Source organism: Mastigoproctus giganteus, chromosome 1 (assembly GCF_048544385.1).
Source record: "Mastigoproctus giganteus isolate SK-2022 chromosome 1, ASM4854438v1, whole genome shotgun sequence".
Lineage (NCBI taxonomy): Eukaryota > Metazoa > Arthropoda > Arachnida > Uropygi > Thelyphonidae > Mastigoproctus > Mastigoproctus giganteus.
Window position 1 is genome coordinate 22,137,769 of NC_143575.1, and position 26,587 is coordinate 22,164,355.

Consider the following 26,587-nt stretch of genomic DNA (forward strand, 5'->3'; position numbering starts at 1 on the left):
CTAGGAGTGCAGTAAATGAATTTGAGTGCTGGTCAAAACATCAAAGGCAGATATTGTTCGGATATCAGACATGGTGTCACACAGATATAAGGAAGCGGAATTGGAATTTGGGGAGTAAAATGTTTACAGAAAGGATAGTAAAGCAGGAGGGGGTTATGTTGTTAGTTAAGAAACACAAAATCAAAGGAAGTGCATCCAGTTGACATGGGTGGACAGTGCAATATTGAGTCAGTTTGGTGTCACAAAAGCACTGGGAAAGAAAAATTGAGAGGAGCGTGTTATAGGCCTAATGACTGATCAGTACAACGAACAACTTTACAGAGAAATAGTGGACCAATAGATCAGAATGTCTTATAATGGGGATTTTAATTTCTCAGATATTGACTGGAACTTGTGGGGTGGTCACTTGCACACTAGCAACACTTTTGTGGATTTATTGGATAATTGTTTTCTACAGCAGCACATTTGAGAGGCAACCAGAGGGAGTAATACTCTTGATCTGATTATCAGCAGTGATTCTTCATGCATTAAGGATCTACAGATAAAGGAATCACTAGGTTGCAGTGAACATAGTGTGCTGATGTGGAATTTACTCAAAGATGTAACTACCATCAGGGGTAAAGAGAAGAGTTTTTTGCTTTTGTAAAGTTGACTATGGTGGTCTGAGACAGTTTTAAATTCTATACAGCGGCACCAACTGATGACGTTTCAAACAAAAAAATTCTAAATGCGAAGCATTCAAAGAATTAACCTTGGAAGTTACCATTCTTTTCATACCAACTAAGAAATATTGTTCAAGGTTTTGGTCAAAATGGATGTCAGATGAACTAATGCGATATGTTGCAAAGTGCATGGGATGCATATAAATTATCATGTGACACAGAAGCCTATGGTAGATATAACTTGATCTAATCAAGTCACAAAGGAGGTTAGGCAGGTGAAGGCAGATTACAAAAAATCTTTGGCAAAAGATGCAAAGTAAAAAAAAAAAAAAAAACTTTATTTATATAAAAACTAGAAGGAAGGGGATGAATCAGATTGGTCCACTTGATATCAGTGGTTCAACTGTTGATGATTCTGCTCAGGTAGCTGTCAAACTGAATGAGTATTTTTCATCTACATTCACACATAAGGAGTTGTTCAGGGAGGGGAATGCCAGAAGTTTATCAAACTCTGGCGGGAGCTAAACTATTTTGTAATAATTGAGAGCAAAGTGTTGGAGAAATTGTTGAAGTTAAACATAAGGAAGGCACTTTAGGTGAATGGGATCTGTCCAGTTATGTTACAGGAGGCACAAAGGAAGTAAGCAAACACTTGAGCAATACTTTTTAGAGCATTATTGGAGTCATTGGAGATCCCTATGGACTGGAGATGCACAAATGCATTTCCAATTCACAAAGGGTGATATGATTAATTACAGACCTGTTAGTTTAACTTCTGTCCTGGGTAAAATAATGGATTTGCTGGTTAAAGAAGTACTGCAGGATCATCTAGACAAGACTGCAGTTATAGTTCAGGCATAACATGGATTTGTTAAGGGGAAGTCTTGTCTGACCAATTTCATTGTATATTATGATGTGGTCACAAAGGAACTTTGATGCAAAAAAATAATTTTGATATCATGCACTTGGATTTTAGCAAAGCTTCTGATACTGTTGCACATGGGAAAACTACTATACAAATTGTAGCAGTATGGCATTAAAGGCAAATTGCTGTTTTAATAAAGGGATGGTTGAGTGGGAGAAGACAGTGGTAATCAATGGAAACTATTTTGTGGACTAATGTTATTAGTAGTCTCCCAGGGTTCAGTGTTGGGCCCATTGTTGTTTTCTATATTATGAATGATATCAATGAAGGTATGACAGGTTTAATATCCAAGTTTGCAGATGCTATGAAAGTTGGCAGGGTTGTTAATGACAGTATGCTACTACAACAGGATCTAGAAAAGTTGAGTAGATGGGCTGAGAAGTGGTAACTGAAGTTTAACATTGAAAAATGTGAAGTACTGCATATGGGTAACTGTGTGGTACTACACCTAGGGTAGTGGAGAATGAAAATGACCTGGAGGTAATTGTGCAGTCAGATATGAAGTTTTCTGAGCAGTGCAGACATTCTGCAAGTGAGCTCATGATGTCTTGTCAATGATATACAGGAATTTTTCTGGCAGGGATAAGGAGGTGATTATTGCCTTGTATAAGGCCACAACTTGAGTACTGTATACAGGTCTGGAGGCCTCATTTTAAGAAGGATGTAGAGCTGCTGGAATGAGTACAGAGAAGGGCCCAAGATTAGTGAATGGAACAAAGTGTTGCTCTTATGAAGAAAAAATTTTGCAAATTGCAGTGTCCGGAGACTAGGCACCTGTGAGGTGATCTGATTGAGGTGTATAAGGCCTTGAATGATTTGAGCAAGTTGAATGCTGATGGGATTCTTCCTCTTGCCCAGATTAATTGCCTGAGGGGACATACATTCAAATTGAGGAAAGACAGTTGTAGAGTAGATGTGTGGAAATTTGCCTTTAGCCAGCTGGTGGTTGATTGCAAACAAACTTCCATCTGTTGTGGAAGTTGACAGCTTAAATAAATTCAAAGCTGAACTAGACAAACATTTGGAGCGAATGGATTGGTGAAATGGGGTTTCTTTTTTTTTATGTTGCTGTGTATGCTTGCTTTCTTGCATCATATGCTTAATGCTAACTCAGTATGGACAAAAAAGGTAGAAAATTTTTTTAACTGAAAGTTTAGGCATGAGAAAAGTGTCAAGGTAGTGCCAAAAGTTTTGAATGGATAAAATAATGAGGAGTCTCTCAATGTGTTTTTTTTTTTTTTTTTATAATTAAAGATCTAGAATGTGAGTATTGTAACTGTTTGTGACGAAAGTTGGCTGTCCAGTAGGGTCCAGAAACTAAAAGACTGTCAATGCAGTGAAGACAAAACAATCCCCCACCCCAGACCAAAAAAAAAAAAAAGCAAGATTGTCAATCACAAATGAAACTATCCTTGTTTTCTTCAATATTAAGGGAATTATTATGGCAGAATACATACTACCAGATCATACTGTCAATCAAATGTACTACATTGAAGTTTTGACATGGGTGCATGAAAAAATTCAAAGGAAAGAGATCTGAATTGTGGAAGGATGGTCGGATACTCCAGCAAACAATGTGCTATCTGTTTGTCGGTTTCTAGCTAAAAGAGCAAATCCTTGTGTGTGAACGTGCACCCTACTCACCAGATGTTAGCCCCTTGTGACTTTTTTTTTCTCTCCTTAAAACTAAACTGAAAGTATATTTAAGGAAACTCGTTTTAAGTCCATTGAAGACATTCAGAAAAAAAAAAAAAAAATTGTTCGAAGGGATTACAGGAGATGACTTTCAGAGATCTTCCTGTGCTTGGAAGAAATGTATGAATAATGTGTGAAAGCCCAAATCAATTATTTTGAAGGGGATAACTTGCAAGGTATGAAATCATTATATTTATTTTATTGCAAGAGTCTTGTTATTTAATAGCCACACGTTATATCACCATTACTAGTATTCCATTGCTGGCATAGATATTAATTCCACAATAATTTGTACAAAGTCAGGTGATGGTTAGAAAAAAAAGCTTACAGACAGACAGATTTTTGATATAGAGGAAAGTATTTGTAATATGCTTATGCTAAGATAGATTAGAAGTCAGAATAATCACTAAGTATATATGATCTTGTCTAGAAATCTGAATATTGTAGAATTTTGGGAATAGTGTTTTTTTTTTTTTTTTTTTTTCAAGAAATAAGACAGGGCTGTGTTTTATTACTAAGGTTACATAAAATGTCTTGCCATTGAGAAATTACATGGAGACTATTTAAGGAACTGGTGAGCAAGTAGCTGGCTTACTGATATGATGGATGTAGTGTACTTTTTCATTTGTTATGTATAGGCTGTGATACATTCTAAAAAAAAAATTATTTCATTTAGCTGTTTGTGTAGAGGAGGGTTAGTCAGAGTAGAATGTCACCAGTAAAGCTGTTTAGGATTTTCAGTCAGTGGAAGAAAATAACCTTGGGGAAGACTTAATTATTAGTTGGGAGGTGAAGTTAAAAGCCCAGGGAGCTATCTAATGCATTAATGGTGGCAAATTATGCAAGAAAGCAAGTTTAATGACCATCAGCAAAAAAAAAAAACTTCCCATTTCATCTATCTGTTCTCTCCAATAATTTATCTAGTTTCTCCTTGAAGTTATTTAAGCTATCAACTTTCACAACAACATATGGAAGTTTGTTCCATCAATCAACCACCTGCTATCTGAAGGCAAACTTCTGCACATTTGTTCTGCAACCATCCTTTCTCAGTTTCAATTGGTGCTCCCCATGTGTATATTGTGATCAAGAGGAAGAATCCCATCTGCATTTGAGCTTGCTCAATCCATTCAGTGCTTTGTCAGATTTTAAGTTTCTCACACTCAGCCATCACTTTATCCATAGCAGCAACTTGCCCTTAATGCCACACTGTTACAATTTGTATAGCAGTCTTTTATGTGCAACAGTATCAAAAACTTTCCTGAAATTCAAGTATAGATATCAAAATTATTTTTTGCTTACCATTCCTTTGTGACCACATCTTAGTATCCAATCAAATTGGTCAGACAAGATTTCCCCCTCCCCAACCCGTGCAGTCTCTTAAGTATAATTGCAGCCTTGTCTAGATAATCCTGCATTACTTCTTTAACCAGTGACACCATTATTTTCAGCGAACAGAAGTTAAGCTAACAGGTATCTAATTACTCATGCCACCCTTTGTGAATAGGGGATACATTTGGACTTCTCCGCTCCGCATGGACCTCCAATGAATTCAAGGGTGCTCATAATTATGGCTAAGTGTTTGCTTACTTTATTTGCTGGCGCCTCCGTAGCCAGGTGGGAAGGAGCAGCAGTGCGTAGCACACGCTTCTTGATTAGACCGGGGTTCGAGCCCGTCACCACCAAATACGGAGGATGCGGAAAGGTCAGGGAATGACCACCGCATATCCCAAAGCAGTATGGCCTTAGTTGCTAATGCTCCTAAAAACCAAAAATAACAATAACTTTATTTGCTGCCTTCCCTAATATAATTGGATAGATTCCATCCACCCCATGTTCTTATGTTTAATTTCCATTTCTCTTCCACTTTCCTCTCAGTTATTACTAAATGATTTAGCTCCCTGTTAGTGTTTGATAAACTTTTGGTATCCAATTCCCTAAAGAATTTCTCATGTGTAAATGTAGATGAAAAATACTCATTCAGTTTGCTCAGCAACCTGACTGAGCAGGATTATCAACAATTGAACCATAAATATCAAGTAGAGCAATTTATTCCATTCCTTCTAATCTTTACATAAGCAAAGAAGCCTCTGCTGTTTTCTTTGCATCCTTTGTGAAAGATTTCTTGTAATCTGCCTTTGCTTGCCTAACCTTCTTTGTGACTTTATTACAGACTAGTTTATATCTACCATTGGCTTCTGTCTCATCTGATAATTTTATGCATACCATGCATTTTTGTTCCCTTCTGCAGATCTCATTAATTCATCTGACATCCATTTATGGGCCTATACTGTGAAGAGTATGTAGGTATGAAAAGCCTAGTAGTTTCTGATTAATTCCTTGAATGCTTTCCTTTTAGAATTTGCAGTTGGTAACATCATCAGTTGGTCCCACTGTATAGAATTTAAGAACTGTCTGAGCCTATTGTAGTCACCTTTTTATGAAAACAAAAACTCTTTCCTTTACCTTTGTTAGTTATCTTTAAGTAAATCCCACATCAATATACTGTGATCATTGCCACCTAGTGGTTCTTTTATCTGCAGGTTCTTAATGCATGAATAATCACTGCTGATAATCAAGAGTATTACTCCCTCTTGCATAAATGGTTAGAGAGAACTATCCAATGGCATAAATCAGAAGGAAAACTGTAAGATGGAAACTTACTTAAAAGATGTTTAACTTTGACATGATCAGAAGCTTTAGAAATGTTGAATGCAACTGCTTGAATTTCAATTGGATCACCACATACTGAATCTGTGTTGGTGATTGTTAATCAGATTGAAGATTCCAAAATGGTGTTATAGTTAAGATTATTCCATTACTATGGAAAGAGTTGAGGCAATTTCATTAGGATGATAGATGCAGTTTATCTTCCTCTTTAGAAATTGACAGATATGAACAAATTTTTGCACAGAGGGATGTATTAAAATCTTAATACGAATTAAGAAATATTCAGAACCGTTTAATATCTTTTAGAAACATTCTGCAGAAATTTTTCATGAATTAATTATTTTTTAATTTTTACACATGTATTACTATTGAGTTTTTTTTTTTTTTATTATTTTTTTTTATTATTACTATTTTTAGGTTCTAGGGTTCTGTGGAATATTTAATTTGCAGCCAAAAAAAAGTTTGAAAGCTGATAGTTTAGATAAATGATGAGAGTTTTAGGTGGAATGAGGAATAAAGGATTTCATACTTACAAGGATAATTTCAGTGATGCAGTCTAAAGCAAACATTGGGTTGAATCTGTTTAAAAGAGTAGCCCATGTAAAAGAGGAATAGAACTTGGGTGGATAATCCCATTTTGGCATTTGTGTGTGGCCAAGAGACAGGCCTTCTATTGGAGAAGCAACCAAGTTGCAAATTGAGGTACTTAGAAGTAAATTAACTGTGTACTTTGAAGGGTTGTTTGTGAATAAAATGTTAAATAGTTAGGTATATAGATAAGATTCTCTCAGTGATTCTAGTAGGTAAATGAAGTTGTTCAAGCTAACTAATAATAGCAAAATCCCCAATATCTCTAAAAGCTAGCTCAGTTGGTACAACTATAAAATTAAAGCCTGCTGGGGTTCTGAACATTAAAATCAGAAAAATTACTTCACTGTTAGGAATGTTAGATTGATCGGAATTAGACTTGGGAACCACTAGGTGGCAGTGATTACAGTGTGCCAAAGTAGGATTTGCTCAGAGAGGTAACTACCATCAGGGGTAAAGAGAAGGGTTTTTGCTTTCGTAAAGGTGACTACGATGGTCTGAGACCGTATTTAAATTCTATATGATTCCAATTGATGATATAACCAACAGCAAATTCAAAATGGGAAGCATTCCAAGAAATAATCTTGGAAGCTACTAGGCTTTTCATACCAACTAAGAAATATTGTTATAGATTTAGGCCTAAATGGATGTTAGATGAACTAATTAGACATGTGGCAGAGAAGAAAAATGTATGGAATAAATATAAATTAACAGGTGACACTGAAGCCTATGATAGATATAAGCTGGTCTGTAACCAAGTCACAAAGGAGGTTAGGCAGGCAAATGCAGGTTACAAGAAATATTTGGCAAAGGATGCAAAGAAAAACAGGAAAGAGTTCTTTACTTATGTAAACTCTAGAAGGAAAGGGATGAATCAGATTGGACCACTTAACATAGATGGGTTGACTATTGATGATCATGCTCAGGTAGCTGATAAACTGAATGAGTATTTTGCATCTACATTCACACATGAGGAGTTATTCGGGGAGGGGAATGCCAGAGGTGTATTAAACTCTGGCTGTAAGCTAGATAATCTTGTAATAACTGAAAGTAAAGTGCAGGAGAAATTGTTGAAGATAAACATAAGGAAGCACCTGGGGTGGATGGGACCTATCCAGTTATATTAAAGGATGGAATAATGGAATTAAGCAAACCCTTAGCCATAATTATGAGAGCTTCCTTGGACTCAAGGGAGTTTCCCATGGACTGGAGATGTGCAAATGTGACCCCAATCCACAAATGGGGATCAAGGGGTGACACTAGTAATTACAGACCTGTTAATTTAACTTCTCTTCTGGGGAAATTAATGGAGGCACTGGTTAAAGAAGCACTGCAGGATCATCTAGATAAGACTGCATTTATAGTTCAGACACATCATGGGTTTGTTAAGGGGAAGTCTTGTCTGATCAATTTGACTGGAAACTACTATGAGGTCACAAAGGAATTGGATGTAAAAAATGATTTTGATATCATATACTTGAATTTCAGGAAAGCTTTTGATACTGCTGCACATGGAAGACTGCTGCACAAATTGGAGCAGTGTTGGAATTGGAGGCAAATTGCTGCTATGGATAAAGGAATGGTTGAGTGGGAAAAGACAGTGGTTGTTTGTTTGTTATTTGGTTTTTTAGGAGCATTAGCAACTAAGGCCATATTGCTCTGGGAATATGCGGTGGTCATTCCCTGACCTTTCCGCATCCTCTGTATTTGGTGGTAATGGTCTCGAACCCTGGTCTAATCAAGAAGCGTGTGCTATGCACTGCTGCTCCTTCCCACCTGGCTATGGAGGCGCCCTACAGAGTGGTAATCAATGGACACTGCTCTTCGTAGACTAATGTTATTAGTGGAGTCCCCCAGGGATCAGTGTTGGGTCTATTGTTGTTTTCTGTATTTGTTAATAATATTGATGATGGTATGTCAGACTTAATGTCCAAGTTTGCAGACTATACAAAGGTTGGCAGGGTTGTTAATGACAGTACGCTGCTGCAACAGGATCTAGAAAAGTTGAACAGATGGGCTGAGAGATGGCAACTGAAGTTTAACATTGACAAATGTAAAGTACTGCATATGGAAAGCAGTAACCCCAGAGTAATGTATCAACTGTGTGGTACCACACTGACAGTGGTAGAGTGAAAAGGACCTGGGGGTAATTGTATAGGCAAATATGACGTTTTCTGAGCAGTGCAGACTGTCTGCAAATGTAGCTCATGGTGTCTTGTCAATGATATACACCTAATTCTGTTTTTGCACGAACTTTTTTTACACGCATTTGGTTTAACACGAATTGAAAATAAATATTTCATTCTCTTTTTACGCGAGTCATTTTGATTTAACACGATTTCTATGAATTTTTTTTTGCCTAAATTCTAAGAAATTTTTTTTTTATTTGTGGCATATTAGTATCATTTCTATATTACACGCATCAATAGATTGGATAACAGCTAGTGTTTGCGTTTTGAAACGCGTGCTTTTGCTTACCAATGTTTACGTCTAGGTATCTATGAATCATCAACGTTTTTATTAATTTTGTGCACATCTACGGTATTCGTGCATTGTATCTTCAGCAGACATGTAGTAGTAAGCTCTATTTCAAAGTGAAAGAATCTTTAGTGAAATTTGTGCACATATAAATTTATTAATTTTGCCGATAGTCAATAAATTGTAAGTTTACAAAATTTTCATACCTTTTTTTATTAATTATAACTGAGATATTTTTCGGTAGCCCTTATATAATGTCGAATAATTCGCCTATTACCAAAATGAAAAGGAAAGCGATTTCTTTGGAACTTAAAATTCAAATTTTAGATCGTCTTGCAACTGGACAAGGGGCTACGTCTGTAGGAAGGCATTTTGGTGTACATGAAGCTACCGTAAGAACTATTAAGAAAAATGAAGCTGCAATTAGGAAGTCGGTATGTTCTGGAACAAAAGTAAGTGTTAATTCATCATCATATACAAGAGATATTGTCAAGGAAAAAATGGAAAAGGCCCTGGTAATGTGGATAGAAGATCAGTCACAAAAAAGAGTACCAGTAGATGGAAATGCCATCAAGCAAACAGCACTAAGAATTTACAGACAGATTAAAGAAAAGGAGCCAAGCACTTCATCTCAGTTAAACAGAAAGTATGAATTTTCTGCGAGTACAGGTTGGATGACAGGGTTTCTTAAAAGGAATGCTCTTCATAATATAAAAATTAAAGGTGAAACTGCATCTGCAGATGAATCGGCTGCTAAAGTATTCCCGCAGGAACTTGCAAAAATTATTGAAGATGGAGGATACACTCCTGATCAAGTGTGGAATGCAGATGAAACTGGTTTCTTCTGGAAACAAATGCCGAACAGAACGTATGTAGCCAAATCGCAGAAAACTGCTGGTGGTTTTAAGGTAGCTAAGGATCGTGTGACCTTATTATTTTCCTCCAACGCTTCAGGAGATCGTATGTTGAAACCACTGCTGGTAAATCGAGCCCTAAACCCACGTTCAATGAAAGGTGTAGATATCAATAAATTGCCTGTTCACTGGATGGCAAACAAGAAGGCCTGGGTGACCACTACTATTTTTACAGAATGGTTCAACAAATGTTTCGTCCCAGAAGTCAGACGTTATTTGAATTTGAAAGGTCTCGAATTTAAAGTTCTTCTGATTCTTGACAATGCACCCGGCCATCCTGTCTTGGAACACCCAAATGTACAAATTTTATTTCTGCCACCTAATACTACATCTTTGATACAACCGCTAGACCAAGGTATAATTGCGACAATTAAAACATACTACGTAAAACGAACATTCCAACACGTTTTGGACAAACTGAATGATGAAACACTAACAGTCATTGATGTGTGGAAGAAATTCTCAATTATGGATTGTATCAATCAAGTTGGATTAGCGTTAACTGAATTAAAACCAGCAACTTTAAATGCGTGTTGGAAAGCGGTTTGGCCACAATGTGTAAAAAGCAAAGATCCCATCATCCCTAATACGACCGAATTTCCCAACATCATTACAATGGCACACAAAATTGGTGGAGAAGGATTCGATGATCTATCGTTTGAAGATATTGATGAATTGTTAACCGACAAAGCCCTAAGCGAAGATGAAATATTAGAGGTTGTCCTTGGGACTCCTTATCCCACAGAACGTAGTGATAATGAAGAAAATGATCCTGTTCTAAATGCAGATTTAATAAAAGAAGGTCTGGAACTGGCTAGAAAATTAGGTAATCATTTTGTCAAACATGACCCTAATGAGGAACGCGCTGGGAAGTTTCAACGCGAACTGAAGTTGTTGACAGCCTCTTACAGAGAATTATATAACGGACTAACCAAAACACGAACACAACGATTAATAACTGAATTCGTTCGTAAAACCGGTGAAACATCAGCACCAGAGGAGATTCGTGCTGATTTTGCTGAAGAGATCACAGAAAGAATTTCATTAATAGAGGAAGAAGACGATGTCCACAACATTTCTAGTGATGGCAGTGATACAGTCGTACGCAAACGTATGCGCCGTTTATTATCAGAAAGTGGAAAATGAATAAAATCTTGTTATATGTAAAACAGATTTTTTTTGTTCATGAAGAATTTTTTTTCATTTCATATGCATACCAATTTATTTTCGTACATTTTAATTACATATTATTACATGTGTATTTTGTTGAAATAAAATAATAAGCTTAAAATGAATATTTTATGTGTTTTTTTTTTAATTATTTTTACTGATTTTTTTAGATCCGGAACCAATCTTCTTTTCTTCCATAAATACAATGTCTTTTTTTACACGAATTTTTTTTACACGTATTTTTCAGGAACGTATCTATCGTGTAAAAACAGAATTAGGTGTACAGGAATTTTTCTAGCAGGGATAAGGAGGTGATATCCCCTTGTATAAGGCGATGGTACTCTATACAGGTCTGGAGGCCTCATTTTAAGAAGGATGTAGAGCTGTTGGAATGAGTACAGAGAAGGGCATCAAGGTTAGTGAATGGAACAAAGGGTTGGTCTTACGAAGAAAGGCTTAAGTTTTGCAAATTACAGTGTCTAGGCACCTGCGAGGTGATCTGATTGAGGTGTATAAGGCCTTGAATGGTTTGAGCATGCTCAGTGCTGATGGGATTCTTCCTCTTGCTCAGAATAATCACCTGAGAGGGCATAAATTCAAATTAAGGAAAGACATTTGTAGGATAGATGTTTGCCTTTAGCCAGCATGTGGTTGATTGCTGGAACAAACTTCCATCTGTTGTTGTAGAAGTTGGTAGCTTAAACAGACTCAAGGCAAAACTAGACCAACATTTGGAGCGAGTGGATGGGTGAAATGAGAAGTGTGTGTGTTTTTTTTTTTTTTGCTGATGCTATATAAGCTTGCTTTCTTGCATCATGTGCCCATGCTAATGGTAAATTTAGTGATTTACCAAGTTGGGATAGAGACAACAAATGAGTTTGAATGGGATGAAGATTTTGATCTTGAGGAAATTGAAAGCTGCTGAAAAAGAATGAGTAGGCATGCATAAGTACCACATTTTTGAAATGTAAGGAATTGTAGAGTTAATAATTGGGATGAGTCAATTGATTGGTTTTTTTCAGCAAAAATTAGGCTTAGCGGTTTATTAGTTGAAATTGGACATCATTGAGATTAGAACTAAGACTACATATTTCTGAAATGAATGAGGAAATTTTTGGGGGGGGGGGTTCAATTCTTTTTGCAGATAACTCTGTTTCATTTGTTTGGCTGTTCATAATGTCTTGATAAAGATGAGATGAAAGTTGATTGGAACAGAACGTATCTATGGAATAATGAACTTAAGTGTTTTTTCTTTTTTTTCTTTTTTTGTACACATAGCAAGCTGTACTTGGCTCCAATTATAGCTAGCAGACCAGATGCCTACTCCTCCTAAATTTATCAGTAGGTCCAGTCTGGTGGATTTTCTAGTAGCCACCCTATAAAAATATTTTATTTTAAAGCTTTGTACATGCCAGTCCTAATCTGAGAAGACTAGGCTCATGCCACCTGTTTAGAGAAATGCTGGAGTCGTAATCAAGAGACCAGACTTAGTTTATGCCACAGACGCTATTAAGTGTTGTACCTGGAGAATGAGTACACTTATATGATTGAATTATATGAACTTGAATTAGTTTGTATATGGGTGGTCACTTCCAGTATGCCAGGCATCTTAGATCTTCTATCCAGGCTTACCAACAGTTCCCTGCAAGTTATTTTTGACTTTTTGGCCCACACAATATGCAAATTCAGCCTGTGAAAGTTTTACACTGGCTTGGCCTTAGCTTACAGGCTTAAGGCAGCATGCAGATTGTACTATATTATAGTTTGTCAAACCTAAGTACTGTAATTTATTCTGCCCCTTGGGCCATCAACTGCAATGGTTGTTTGGTCATTTTTTTTTTTTTTTTATTTGGTTAAAAATTATTTTTGGAATTACTAATTCCAAAAAATTACTTGACAGTAAATTCTTAAACTGAAAATGATAAAAGCTGCATAGCTTACATTCTAACTTAATTTAAAAACAATATATTGGTTTATAATTTGTAATGAAATCTTGCAAGCTTTACTTAATTGCAAAATCTGCTATAATTTCACTTAGTGAAGTTTGCTGGTAATGCCATTTTCAGATGACAAATGGTTAATCCATTCGTGAAGCAATGTTGATTGCACATGAATTTTGTAAGTTTTGGTTCAGAAACTATTCCAGAATTAGAGAGAAAAGTCGGAAGAATTCAGAGAGCAATGCAAGTGATTTATGGAATGTAAACAGTTTTTGGAACATATTAATGTATTTCTTTTGTGAAACTGATTGTTGCTGAATGTGCTGTTAAACTTGGCTCAGTAAGGAAATGTAGCTCTCCCTTTTTCTCCTCAACTTTTTCTTATTTTGTGTACATGCAGAGCATTTGGTTTTCATGGAATGACCAGATGTAGTCAGATTTCAATGCGCTTTACTTCCAAATGGGGCTCCTCCGTAGCCAGGTGGGCAGAGCAGCAGTGTGTAGCACACGCTTCTTGATTAGACCGGGGTTCGATCCAGTGACCACCAAATAGGGAGGATGCGGAAAGGTCAGAGAATGACCATCACATATCCCCGGAGCAATATGGCCTTAGTTGCCAATGTTCCTAAAAACCAAATAACTTCCAAATGGGATTTCTATCAGCATCTTATGTTTTTAATTGGCATCACTGTAAGAATGTCCATGACAAACCTTGGCCCAGACATTAAACCTGGTGTTTGAGTGTCTTGATATTCCTACATATTTTGATGCTACCTTATTTGCTGTGAGATATAACTTATTGCTGAATTGCTGTAACTTTGACTCCATCGTAAAAGTGGGTTATCCCAGTTAAAGGTGGGTACAAGGTGATGGGATCCAGGTATGGATTTTCAAGAATGCACTGCATAGGCTGACTTTGTGAAAGACTTGTGGCCTGGTCTTGGAAGATTTCTCCTCGTCAACAATTTTTATTTATTTTTATTATTATTCCTCTGTGTCTACTATTCTTTTTTTTTTTTTTTAAATTTAATTCTTCTTGGTAGTAGGCTTGTCTTTTTGTTTTAATAGTGTTGACTTGTTCTTTCTTGTAAATTAGATCTTCTGATAATTTGTTCTGCCATATTTTTCTGTATCTTATTTTTTTATTTTTTTTTTTGTTTCAGAAAAGTTTTGTCTGCAGATTAAGTCAGGTATTTGAAATATTTTAATATTCTTTTGCTGTTCCTTCATTTGCTACTACAGCATTAACAGGAATACCCCAATTAGTGGTGGGTTAATGTGTCATTATGATCTCTGGTTTCATAAAGGTTGCAGAAAATTCTTTTTGCATTATCTCATTGTTGATATTGGTTGTTGTCAAGGGAGGCTTATATAATTGTCGTGGTCACAAAGGAACTTATGAAAAGCCATTTAGTTTCATTCAGGTAGGTTATATCAAACCTTAGGGGACCCTTGGTCAGTGGAGCTCTGCTCTGTGCATTATGAAGAAATTTTAATAAAAAAATTACTTGTAGGAAGCATGTGTACAAAAAGCAGTTCTTAAATTTGGCACCATTAAGAGGAGTTTCTCAGTATTAAGTAACTTTAGAAAACTTCATGATTATATGAATTAAACTTGGAGAATTAAGATTAGCAGCTTATTACAGCATATATGGTTTTAACAGTTAAATTTCTCATTTAAAACTGATTCCCTTTTACAGTAAAAATGAATGCGAGATACTTTTTGAGAAAACATGTAATTTTTGTTTACAGAGACATCAGACGAGGATTCTAAGGGTTCCTTTATACAGCATCCCAAAGCTGATCGGTTTGGTGTCGTAGAGAGATTTGCCTCAGAATGGCCATCTTGACTCGAGGAACAGCCTCACTGTACTTCCCTCTTCAGGTATGTCATATTTATGATAGGGACTACTTTTAATTTCTTTGATAAATTAGCAAAGCCCAAACTTTCATAGTAAGGCTCAACATATAGCCACTTACGTTTTCCTTGCAATAATATAGTAGTAGTATTCAATACCTTTTGCTTCAGTCTGCTGACAGTGCATAGGATCATTTTGACTCTTAAGTTTCTAAAATGTTTAATAAAATACACCAAAGAAAGGAAAATATAATGTGTCAAGTTATTGCTAGGTGAACAGTGGTTTTAGATTGCAAAAGACCTGAGAGGCGGACAGAATAACTTCCCCACCACTCACATGCCTGCCAACAGACTAAAGCTAACACCTAACCTAATTAACTAAATCATGATGTGAAATTTTAAATAATTTCATGTAAAACTTGTGCTAGCCCAATTTTGAAGGTTATTGGTACCAATAAATTAAGCTGCCATACATCCAAACTTCATTTAAAATTTTTTTTTTTTTTTTTTTTAACGATATATATTTCCAGTCTTAATTGCATGCTCACTTTAAAAAATTGTCAATAAACACTTCATTATCTGATTTATCAGTTCCTAAATTCTACTAGTTTTATTTTAAATATATATTTTTCTACTCCTTAAAATTATGTAACAGAAGGATTGTGCCATTGAGCAACTATTACTTAATGAGGAGTGCACAAAGTAATTCAAAGTAATATAATTATTTTAGGCAAATATATTGAGAAATATAAGCTTGAATGATATAATGCAGGACATTATATTCAATCAGTATTCTTGGAGACCATGTATAAACAATTTTGTAACATGACCACGTGAGTTAGAGTGATTTAATAAGAATATTTTCATTAACCATACTTGGCTATCACGTGGGACTGAACCACAGTCAACCGAAATGTGTTTATTGCTGAACTTTCATGTTGATGATTTGGCTATATCCAGCTGGTCGGGTGCACAGTCTGAGTAATTGTTTGGTCTAATGCCTTAAAGGTCATCAGTAATCAAAGAGCGTACTAGCATGTACTAGTTACCTGAGAATTTGATGTATCTAAAAAGGGTAAGGGCTCTTTCAAGATTTGCAATGTGGTTAGCCCTCAAGGGATATTTGAGGAATTATTTTGTATCAGTATATCTCATATTTAAAGGCTCAGGCTACAAAAGTTTTGGACTAACGTGCAAGTTACCGCTTTGCATCAAGTTAGTAGATAGTTAATATTTGAAGCAAACACTTTTTTTAGGTAAGTATCATTAGATAATAAAAATTATATCACATTATGAATGGCCTCATTGGGTAATAGTTTCCTGGTGATGCAATCCTTCTGTTACATAAGGTGTGCATATTCAGACACCCTTAATATGATGCATGTGGTAATAAAGTTTCTGGGCTGGTGTAATAAAAAGAGCACAAAGTGAAGGAGCTGAAATAAGTTTTTTTTTTATTTTTCTTTAAAAATAATTGCCACCTTATTGAATGCACTTATTACACCATTCTAAAAGTTTCTGAAAAGTAGTCGTTCAAGGCATCCAAAGAGATGTTCAATTCAGCAGTTACATTTTATAAAAAATTTTTTTATGTCTTCAACATTCTGAAATTGCTTTCTTTTGGCGGCAGCTTTCACCTTAGGAAAGAGGAAGAAGTCTGCTGGTGCTAGATTGAGAGAATAGGGTGGTTGGTTGATCTGTAAAATACCATGTTTTGTTAGAAATATCTTCAAATGTGGCAGGGGCATTGTCTTTCGATAAGAACTAAGCTGCCTTTCTCTGAAAATTGTTGCCTCACCAGGGAAATGTGCTTCAAAAGTATTTGAAGCATCTGTATGTAGAACACAGCACTGACTCTCTCCCCTTCAGATACAAATTCCTTGTGAATTGTACCCTGTTTGTTGAAAAACATGATCAGCATGGTCTTGATCCTGGACCTCCTGTAAACAAAACTTTTTGGTTTGTGATTATTTTGAAGTCCACTGTATACTCTGATGCTTCATCTCTGGTTCATACTTAAATACCTAACATTCATCTCCAGTGATAATACAATCAAAGAAATTATTATTGTCTTTAAAGTCTGGATGAAGTCTCTGCATATTGACACTCTTCATTGCTTCTGCTCATCCATGCTTCTGCACATGAAGCTGTGCAGCACAAATTTTGCATAGATCTTCCTTTTCTCTAAATTTTCTTGTAGAATCTGACAAATCATCTCATATCCAACTCGTCAACCATCATTCTGCTGGTCAAACAATAATTGCTTGCCACAATTACTTGAACTTTTGCAACTCAACCTCATTTCAAGAGATTGAAGAGTGCTCACTTCTTGGGTCTTTGCAAACATCCTCTCATCCATTTTTGAACTGTTTATATCATTAAAACTCACTGGTCTGACTTAATGTTTCATCACCATAAACAGTTTTTAACATTTTGTACCCTTCTGTTACAGACTTTACCAGTTTAAAGCAAAATTGATGCTCCATTGCAAACCGTGATGTGGAATGTTAATGCTATTAACGAAACAGGTTGTTTCTTGCAACCTGTCAGGGGTGCCTACGTAGCCAGGTGCGCAGGAGCGGCAGTGCGTAGCACATGCTTCTTGATCAGACCGGGGTTAGAGCCAGTGACCACCAAATAAGGAGGATGTGGAAAGGTCAGGGAATGACCACCGCATATCTCTGGAGCAATATGGCCTTAGTTGCTAATGCTCCTAAAAACCAAATAACAAACAAACAAGCAACCTGTCAGCCTACTGGACAATCTCTATACCAGCATCTGGTATAGAGATTGTCCAGTTGGAGGACGTTTAAACTACAATGTGCCACTTCAGTTTATTTTTGAACTCATTGAACATGGCCACACCAGTCCAGGAACTTTGCCACACCTCATATGTTGGGATCGCTTGGGGAACTCCATTATTTGTATGGAGATGTACTGTTAGTGTGAATAGGCATTTAATTGAAACTGTAAGAAGCTAACTCTTCATTTCAGCATTAGATGAAGTGTGTAGTTCCCTGGATATAATGCCACAAGAGTTTTTTTTAACCCATGAAACTAGCCACTCTTCTGAATTCTGCATGAAATTGAAGTTTCTCTTTCTATCCAAGTAGAAATTAGTGCTTGACTGTTTTATCACTGTGCACAGTGACTGTACTTTGAATAGTTTGAAAGTATGCCATAGTGAACAAAAGATGCAGACTTTTGCTTTTCTGCACGTCAGATGCCATCTTTTTCTGAACAATTTAATGCTTATTTAATTGAAAGCAGGCAGGAGCAGCAGTGCGTAGCACACGCTTCTTGATCAGACCGGGGTTCGAGCCCGTGACCACCAAATACGAAGGATGTGGAAAGGTCAGGGAATGACTACTGCATATCCCCGGAGCAATATGGCCTTAGTTGCTAATGCTCCTAAAAACCAAACAACAAACAAACTTAAAGCAGGCATATGAAGTGTCATAAAATATTTTTGATACTGTACCTGTTATTCAAAATTGGAACTGTCAAGAGCATTATGAATGGTATTTCCCCCCCCCCCCCCCCAATAGCAATCTTGGCATGTAATTCATATATTGAAATGTTCTTTCCACTTGCAACAGACTTTTTTTTTTTTTTTTTTTTTTTTTTTTTTTATAACATGGTTTTCATTGTAGCAGCTGTAGCTTTTTTGCTTGTATGTTTCTACCAAAATGCCTTCCCCTGCCAAATACCAATGCCCTACTTAATCTGTTTGGTCTGAGCTTATTGAATAAGCTCCAGCATCTCTTAGCCACACTTTCTTAGCAAAATACAGCCAATTTCATACCATTACTTTAAAACATAGAGAATACTGTTTGCCTCCATTATGCTGAAATGTACTTCACTTTAAGTGATTAACACTACGTTAGGTTTAATGATAATCTGTGCTACTAATTCATTATATCCCTACCATTGCCACATGACATAGCGGCCACCCACTTTAGCCTTTTGCAGTGTGATCACTGATTTAAATACTCCGTATACTTTTTTTTCCTTTTTTTTTTTTTTAGATGCTTTGTAAATCTTTTGACATTTTCATAACTAAAATTATGAAAGGGTTAAACCATGCTTTATTTTCCTTCAAACAGTTTTTGTTATTTTTTCTCCAATAATTAAGCCACAACTCTATCTAATAAATAATGAAAAATATTAGCTGAAAATATATTCCAATATCCTCCCAAAAATTGTGGAACTTTCAGAAGGGATTTAGGTAGTTCATTTACACTAATGTAAAAGTTAAAACACATTCTTCATTCAGGAAGAGCTCTTTCAAACTAAAATTATAGATTGAGAGTGTGTTTAAAGAATATAAGATTTCTCAAGTTCTAGCTTATTTTCTTGAAGAGAAGGTTGCAGGCACTGGCACCAGAACCCTTCATGCATGACAACATAGCTTCTATTAGGATGAAGCTCTACAGAGCTAGTAACAAAATTGTGTTTTGTAAACCATGTATATTATTAAGGTTATTATTGTGGTGATGGTTTTACATCAACTAACTACTGTTAGCTTCAATCTAGACCACCTCATAAATACCTCTTTAGCTCTTTATTTAAAAAAAGAAAAAAAAAAGAAAGCCCAATTTAAAATTAAACTTGAATACTTCAATATTCAAAAACTAAATCCATATTTCTATTTTAAATCTCAATATTTGGAGAAGAAAAGTATTAAGACCATTTACTGAAGATATACTTTTATGTTATTATAAATAGAGGGAATGATATTATTCTAGTCTTGCGATTCAGAAATTTTCAGAAAGTTTTTCACTTGAATTGAAAAACAACTTTGAATTTAACTTGATTCTTGTTATTAAATGACTATTTAATTTACTTGTTATCAGTTTTGAAAACTGAAGTGCAATTATCATTGAATAACTAACATTACTGCAAGCCTTATCTTGTAAATATTGCTTGTTTTTCCAAGTGGCATTACAAATACATTGGCAAATCAAGTTGAGTCAATCAATAGCTTGGAAACTGACCTAAGTGTTAAAAGTGGATAGGTCAGAAAACAAAAAAAAAAAAAAAAAAAAAATAATAAATAAATAAGCTATCTAATTTATTAGATAGCTTATTTATTTATTTATTTATTTTTTTTTTGTTTTCTGACCTATCCACTTTTAACACTTAGGTCAGTTTCCAAGCTGTTGATTGACTCAACCTGATTTGCCAATGTATTTGTAATGCCACTTGGAAAAACAAGCAATATTTACAAGATAAGGCTTGCAGTAATATTAGTTATTCAATGATAATTGCACTTCAGTTTTCAAAACTGATAACAAGTAAATTAAATAGTCTAATAACAAGAATTAAGTTAAATTCAAAGTTGTTTTTCAATTCAAGTGAAAAACAATTTCTGAATCGCAAGACTTATTCTAGAATAATATCATTCCCTCTATTTATAATAACATAAAAGTATTCATCTTCAGTAAATGGTCTTAATACTTTTCTTCTCCAAATATTGAGATTTAAAATAGAAATATGGATTTAGTTTTTGAATATTGAAGTATACAAGTTTAATTTTAAATTGGGCTTTCTTTTTTTTTATTTTTTTTAAATAAAGAGCTGAAGAGGTATTTATGAGGTGGTCTAGATTGAAGCTAACAGTAGTTAGTTGATGTAAAACCATCACCACAATAATAACCTTAATAATATACATGGTTTACAAAACACAATTTTGTTACTAGCTCTGTAGAGCTTCATCCTAATAGAAGCTATATTGTCATGCATGAAGGGTTCTGGTGCCAGTGCCTGCAACCTTCTCTTCAAGAAAATAAGCTAGAACTTGAGAAATCTTATATTCTTTAAATACCCTCTCAAACTATAATTTTAGTTTGAAAGAGCTCTTCCTGAATGAAGAATGTGTTTTAACTTTTACATTAGTGTAAATGAACTACCTAAATCCCTTCTGAAAGTTCCACAATTTTTGGAAGGATATTGGAATATATTTTCAGCTAATATTTTTCATTATTTATTTTTTTTTTTTTTCCTGCAGTAAACTACATTGTATTTCACTTTAGTTTCTTACTCAGTTTAGTTAAATATGAATTTTAACTAATTAAAACTGTTTTTAAAGTACCTAATGTCAAATTTACAATAATACTTCTATTTTAATTTTGTAATCTTGATGATGAAATTAAAATTAGGATAATTTAATGTTGACCTCATGTTGAGATTTCCTTATATATATACTGCAGTTATAAACATAGTAAAATAAACTAATGTATGCTTTAATAAATTCTATATGAAACATTAAACTGCAGTAACTTATGTCTTAGTTAATTTTCCGATTGTTAATAGGAGCACCATTTTTAATCCCAGGAACAAAAAAACAAATGTTGTTAATTATGATATAAAGTACTTTATCTTTAAACTATCAAACCAGCTATAATGTAATGGCACTACACTATCACTGATAACTTTTTTTTTTTCTACTTAATTACATAAATTGTGTTATTAGTTTACAGAAAACTAGTTTCATTTGTTAACCAGTTTTTTTATTTTTCATTAGTCCATGGAGTCGGTCAAGTGCACCAGGTGTGATCCTCCCTGACACTACTTGGAACCATGAAAAAGAGGATGAAAAGGTAATAGTCATTTAATTCATGTTTTAAGGCATTTAAAATAGTCATTTAAATTCTAAAAATAACAGATATTGGAGATTGTCCAGTGTATTGTTGCTTCTGTACTTAAAGTACTATAGATAATAGTGATATGCTTTAATTTGTCTCAGGATATCTGCCACTATTATATAAGAATTTTGAAATAAGTTGCAAAAAAAGTAAATTTGTGTGCTACTTTTTCTTTCTGTTTCTCCAGTGGTCATTTTAATGATTGCCAATGTTTTCATTGTATTTTTTTTTTTTTTTCCAGACTGTTTGCTTCTGTGTCCTGACATATTTAGCATGAGATGCTGAAATGTTTCTTATTTTGTCTTGCATTCTGAGACTTGAGTTTTTTTTTTTTTTGTTTTTTTTTATAAATTCTATTTATAAGCATTGTTATATCCAAAATGCTTTCAAGCATTTCTTGTCATGGCAAACTATTTTTAACAATAGTTTATTTGTTACCATGTGATATGACAAATTCTTAAACCTTGTTAAGGTCAGTTAATTTTTAGCTTACCCATGTAAGATAGGCCCTTAGATCCCTCTGGATCTAAGGGCCTATAACTGAAATAGGGAATTTAGTTCACCACACAAGGGTTCAACTATGTAATGCAAAGACTGCAAGTGTTAACTAACACACTAAAATGGGGTTCCTACTGTAAATGGATGTTCCTGGAACACTGCCAGCAAGGGAACTGATTGACTGTCTTATGTAGACTGTCTTCTTCGATATATCATACTTGCATAGAACCTTCCTACTATTTGGAACTACTGTAGTCAGTTTGGTTGTTGTGATAACACTAAAGTTTTGCCTGCCTCAAAAAATTAGGACTGCTAATCTTTCAGCAATGGTTCCTTGAACTTTATGATACATTCAATATCATATTTTTTACTGATCTCTTTAGCAATAGATACAGAAACTTGTGAAATTCTTCACTTGTGTTGTGTTATTATTAGATCTGATTTATGCAGTGGTTTTTGTATTTTCCATTTTCAATATTTCGAAGCTTCTTTAGTTGTGCAAAATGTTCAAAATATTAAATGCTTTGAAATTGGCATAATAGGAAATTGTTTTTAGCAAACTCTCCTTTATGAAAATTTAGCAGAAAATTGCCTTCTCTATTAGGCATTAGCATTAGGAGGTATATGATGCAAGAAAGCAAGTTTATATATAGCATCAGCCTTATTGCATCATATGCCTCTACTATGCATGCATTGAGGCAAAGAACTGCACTATGTGATTTAACTATTTTAATGTAATTTGTGTGCAAGTATTATTCTTTTTATCCTCTTATCTGAATATCCTACAGTAAATTCTTAGATCTCTGTAATTAAAGACTTAATCCTAACTTCTGTGAATCTAGAAGTTTTTTAAACTTAGAATTTTAATAGGATATGTGGATACATTTTCTTTATTCATATATTTTATAAGACTCATTTGTTTCTTCTCTGTAATATGATTTAGTATTTATTTGGAGTTGTCTACATTATGAATTACATTCTTCTAAAATGTAAATAAAGTATAGCAGAACCCGGATAATAAGGTTTTTTTTTTTTTTTTTTTTTTTTTCCCCAAGGGACTGGACTTATTATGTGGGAAAACTTCTTAGAAGGGAAAATGACCTAAGGGTATGAAATATTAACTAAAGAAAGAAAAATGAAAAGATGCACATAACATAACTTAAAGATGACTTAAGTACTATTTCAGAATTTATAAATATTTTATTCTGTCTATGGGAAACATTTTTAAACTGAGGATTTCTAATTGCTTAACATTCTGTTCATTAAACTAATTACCAAGTTAGAAGAATGAGCTCCCTTAGAGTTTCAACATGCCTTAAAAGGTCACAATTATAATAAGACAGTGCAACAATCCACTAAGTAATTCAGAACTGTTCACAACCATCAGAACTTAATGCAGTCTACATATCCAATTATGGATATCGATGAAAACAATTGCAATATATCACTTCCATTATATCAAAATGTTTATACTAAAAAGATATTAGCACTGAAAGTCTGACTATGGAAAATTCACTAATCGAACCAGTTAGTGCCAAACATCATTTTAGTTTGTAGTAAACCACCGAAGTAGGTGAAATAGCATTGTTTCTGTTATATTTCACATTTTGAATGCCTTCACAACGAGGCAACTGTTTTCTGTTACTCATCTCTGTTATATCTCATATTGTGAATGCCTTCATGAGTTGCCTTGATATTGAACTACCTCGAATAAGCAATGCTTCGACAACGGATTCTCGTTGCGGATGCCACCACCACCCAGGGGTGATGGTATCCCCCGAGAATAAGTAACATTAGTCTTCTCCATTGGTGTAGTGTTGCTTATTGGAGGTATTGTAATGTCAGGGAAACTCATTGTGAAGGCATTCACAATATGAGATAAATGTATATCAAAAACTATGCCATTTCACCTACTTCGGTGGCTTACTGTGAACTAAAATGATGCTTGGCACTAACTTGTTAGATTACCAAATGTTTATATTGTTTAATATTAAAAATAATTTCTATAGTTAAAAAACATTTAAGTGGGGAAAAAAATATCATTATAATAATACACTGTGTATTCTTTATCACTAACTTTTTATGCGGGAAAAATTATACATTTCAACATATAAGAGTTGAAATTGGGACTTAAGAAACCAAACCTAGTACAGGGGAAAACTTACGTGGGAATTTCTTGTCTGGGTTCTACTGTATGTAGTAAATGAATTAAGTAAAGCATGTATGCACATGAATTTGATGTAAAATATTTTGACTTCTTGGGAATTTAAAGTAATAACTGCATTATTGAAAACAAAGCTAATTATTATCATTACCAAAAAGCTTAAATAGAAAATAATATAAAGTCATTACTTTACTTTTATTATTAATAGGTAACCAAATCATTGGTGTGCAGTGATGATGAAGACAGTTGTCCTCTACCTGATCCTTGTTGGGGAGATGTGCCGGAGACCCTTCAGTTTCCATCTCTGGAAGCCTTGGAAAGCTTCTTGAAGGAGTTGCACATCATTGTAGGAGATGAGTTGCAGAGTCGCAACTACAACACGGTTGGCAACTTCTTAAACTTCTATGATGAGTTTAAGAGCAGAGGAAGTCCCCCTTTGTGGGAATTTTTTGAGCAATATAATGCCAAAATTGTTCCTGAAAGTTTATCCTGTGTTGGGCTTAGCTGTTGTTTATATGAGCGCATTATAAATTCACCTCTTAGCCTTGATTTTCCAGAATTGAAAAGTGCACTGTATTTAGCATCCTGTGAAGAAATGATAGATGATATTGAATCCTACTGCAGTTCCTTGCCACCAAAAGCTTCTTTAGTTGTTAAAGAACATGTAGTGGTAGTTTTAAAAATCTCAGTTAATAATCGAGAAGGAGTAATTGTTTCAGATCCAGGTTATCATGTTGGTATTCCTGTAATTGTTATGAATGATTATTTATATCCGCATACTGGATGGTTCCTCTTAAGTGAAACAGAAAAATCCAAGAAAGAATATTGCTATTCTCTGAAAAGAGATTGTATTGTGTGGACCATAAAGGAAACCAAAGGTGGTAAAGTTAAAATCTGGGATAACCTGATCTATTTTAAAGAAAGATTTTTGAGTTATATTAATGTAACTGAAAAAAGAAACCTTGTTTTCAATTTCAAAGCCTTAGTTGCACGAGACAGGATGCTGCCAATTGCCGGATTTTATTGCAATCTTGAGAGTGATGAGCGATTTACTCTGTTTTACAGAGATTCAAGTGGAAAGCGTGCTGAGGTCAAAATTTCTTTTGAATATTTTCAAGGAAGTAGATCAAATAACATCTATGAATTGGCAATTGAAAGTTGTGCAGCTCAAACAGGATATAATGCTACATTCCTTGCACAGATGCTTTTAAAAGTTATAGAAGCTTATAATGATAACCAGTTCATGCCCTATGTATTAGAGTTAAATCGCATGATTGATGAAGATTAAAATTTTGTTGAGCTACAGAGTAACCTTGTTGTTTTCTTGTAGAGAAGTTTGAAGTATGGTAGGGCATGCAATCTGAAATTAGAGCATGTTTTATTTACAAATGTAATGCTATATAAGTTTGCATTTCAATAAAAAAAAATGAAATGTGTAAATTTTATACAGACTTCAGTTTCTTCACTAATATTGTGGTCATCTGTGGAAAATACATTAACTTGTATCTTTAACAACAATTTCAGATACAGAAAGATACTACAGTAGAGTCTTGTTAATACAAAGCTCCACGGTCTTAAATTTTTAGATTTGTATAATAAGGTCTGCTAAAAAAAAAAATGTCAGAACTTGTGACAGTATCAATGGTACATGTCTATTTAATATTAATTTAAGCTTTGTCTAATAAGAATATTTTATTTAGATTTTCTTTCTTTATAAGAGAAGCCACAAGAAAAAAAAAGTATAATTGAAATGAAAATATATAATTAGTTATCACATACACTAGTAAAATCAAAATCACAGTAAATACTAAGGGAAGCATGAAAATCAATCTAACTCTTGAATAAATTGATCTACTTTAAAGGCGCCTCTGTAGCCAGGTGGGAAGGAGCAGCAGTGCGCAGCACACGCTTCTTGATTAGCCCGGGGTTCGAGCCCGTCACCACCAAATACGGAGGATGCGGAAAGGTCAGGGACTGACCACCGCATATCCCGGAGCAATATGGCCTTAGTTGCTAATGCTCCTAAAAACCAAACAACAACAACTCTACTTTAAAGAAAGAATCAAATTTTGCTTGATCAGTTTGTCTTGCATGCATTCTTCAGCACAGCACAGATGTTACTTTAACTTTCACTCTCATAATTGGTAATAAATACTTTTTGTTTGGTGGTCAGCAGCCCTTTTGGTATTAGCATTATCATCTACCTAAAATTCTCCAACAAAATCCATATGCTCTTTCAAAATTACATTCCTTTCACATTCATTTGCTGGATCATGTTCTTAAATAATATTTTTACCAAAGCCACTCTTTGCAAAGCTGTTGATTATTATACTCTATGCAGTGTACCATCCCCAGAAATAACATCCTGCATCCAAGATGTT

The 26,587-nt window shown here is 34.6% G+C and overlaps 1 protein-coding gene across 1 annotated transcript in view; it reads left to right on the forward strand.

Moving 5' to 3' along the window:
- The window catches only part of LOC150090629 (uncharacterized), a 116,068-nt gene extending 90,555 nt beyond the window's left edge, over nucleotides 1-25,513 (forward strand). The window contains exons 2-3 of the mRNA XM_090386852.1: nucleotides 21,424-21,499; nucleotides 24,415-25,513. Coding sequence (XP_090242978.1) covers nucleotides 21,424-21,499; nucleotides 24,415-25,494 — 1,156 coding nt within the window. The 3' untranslated portion in view covers nucleotides 25,495-25,513. The remainder of the gene's footprint in view (nucleotides 1-21,423; nucleotides 21,500-24,414) is intronic.
- The last annotated feature ends 1,074 nt before the right edge of the window (nucleotides 25,514-26,587 follow it).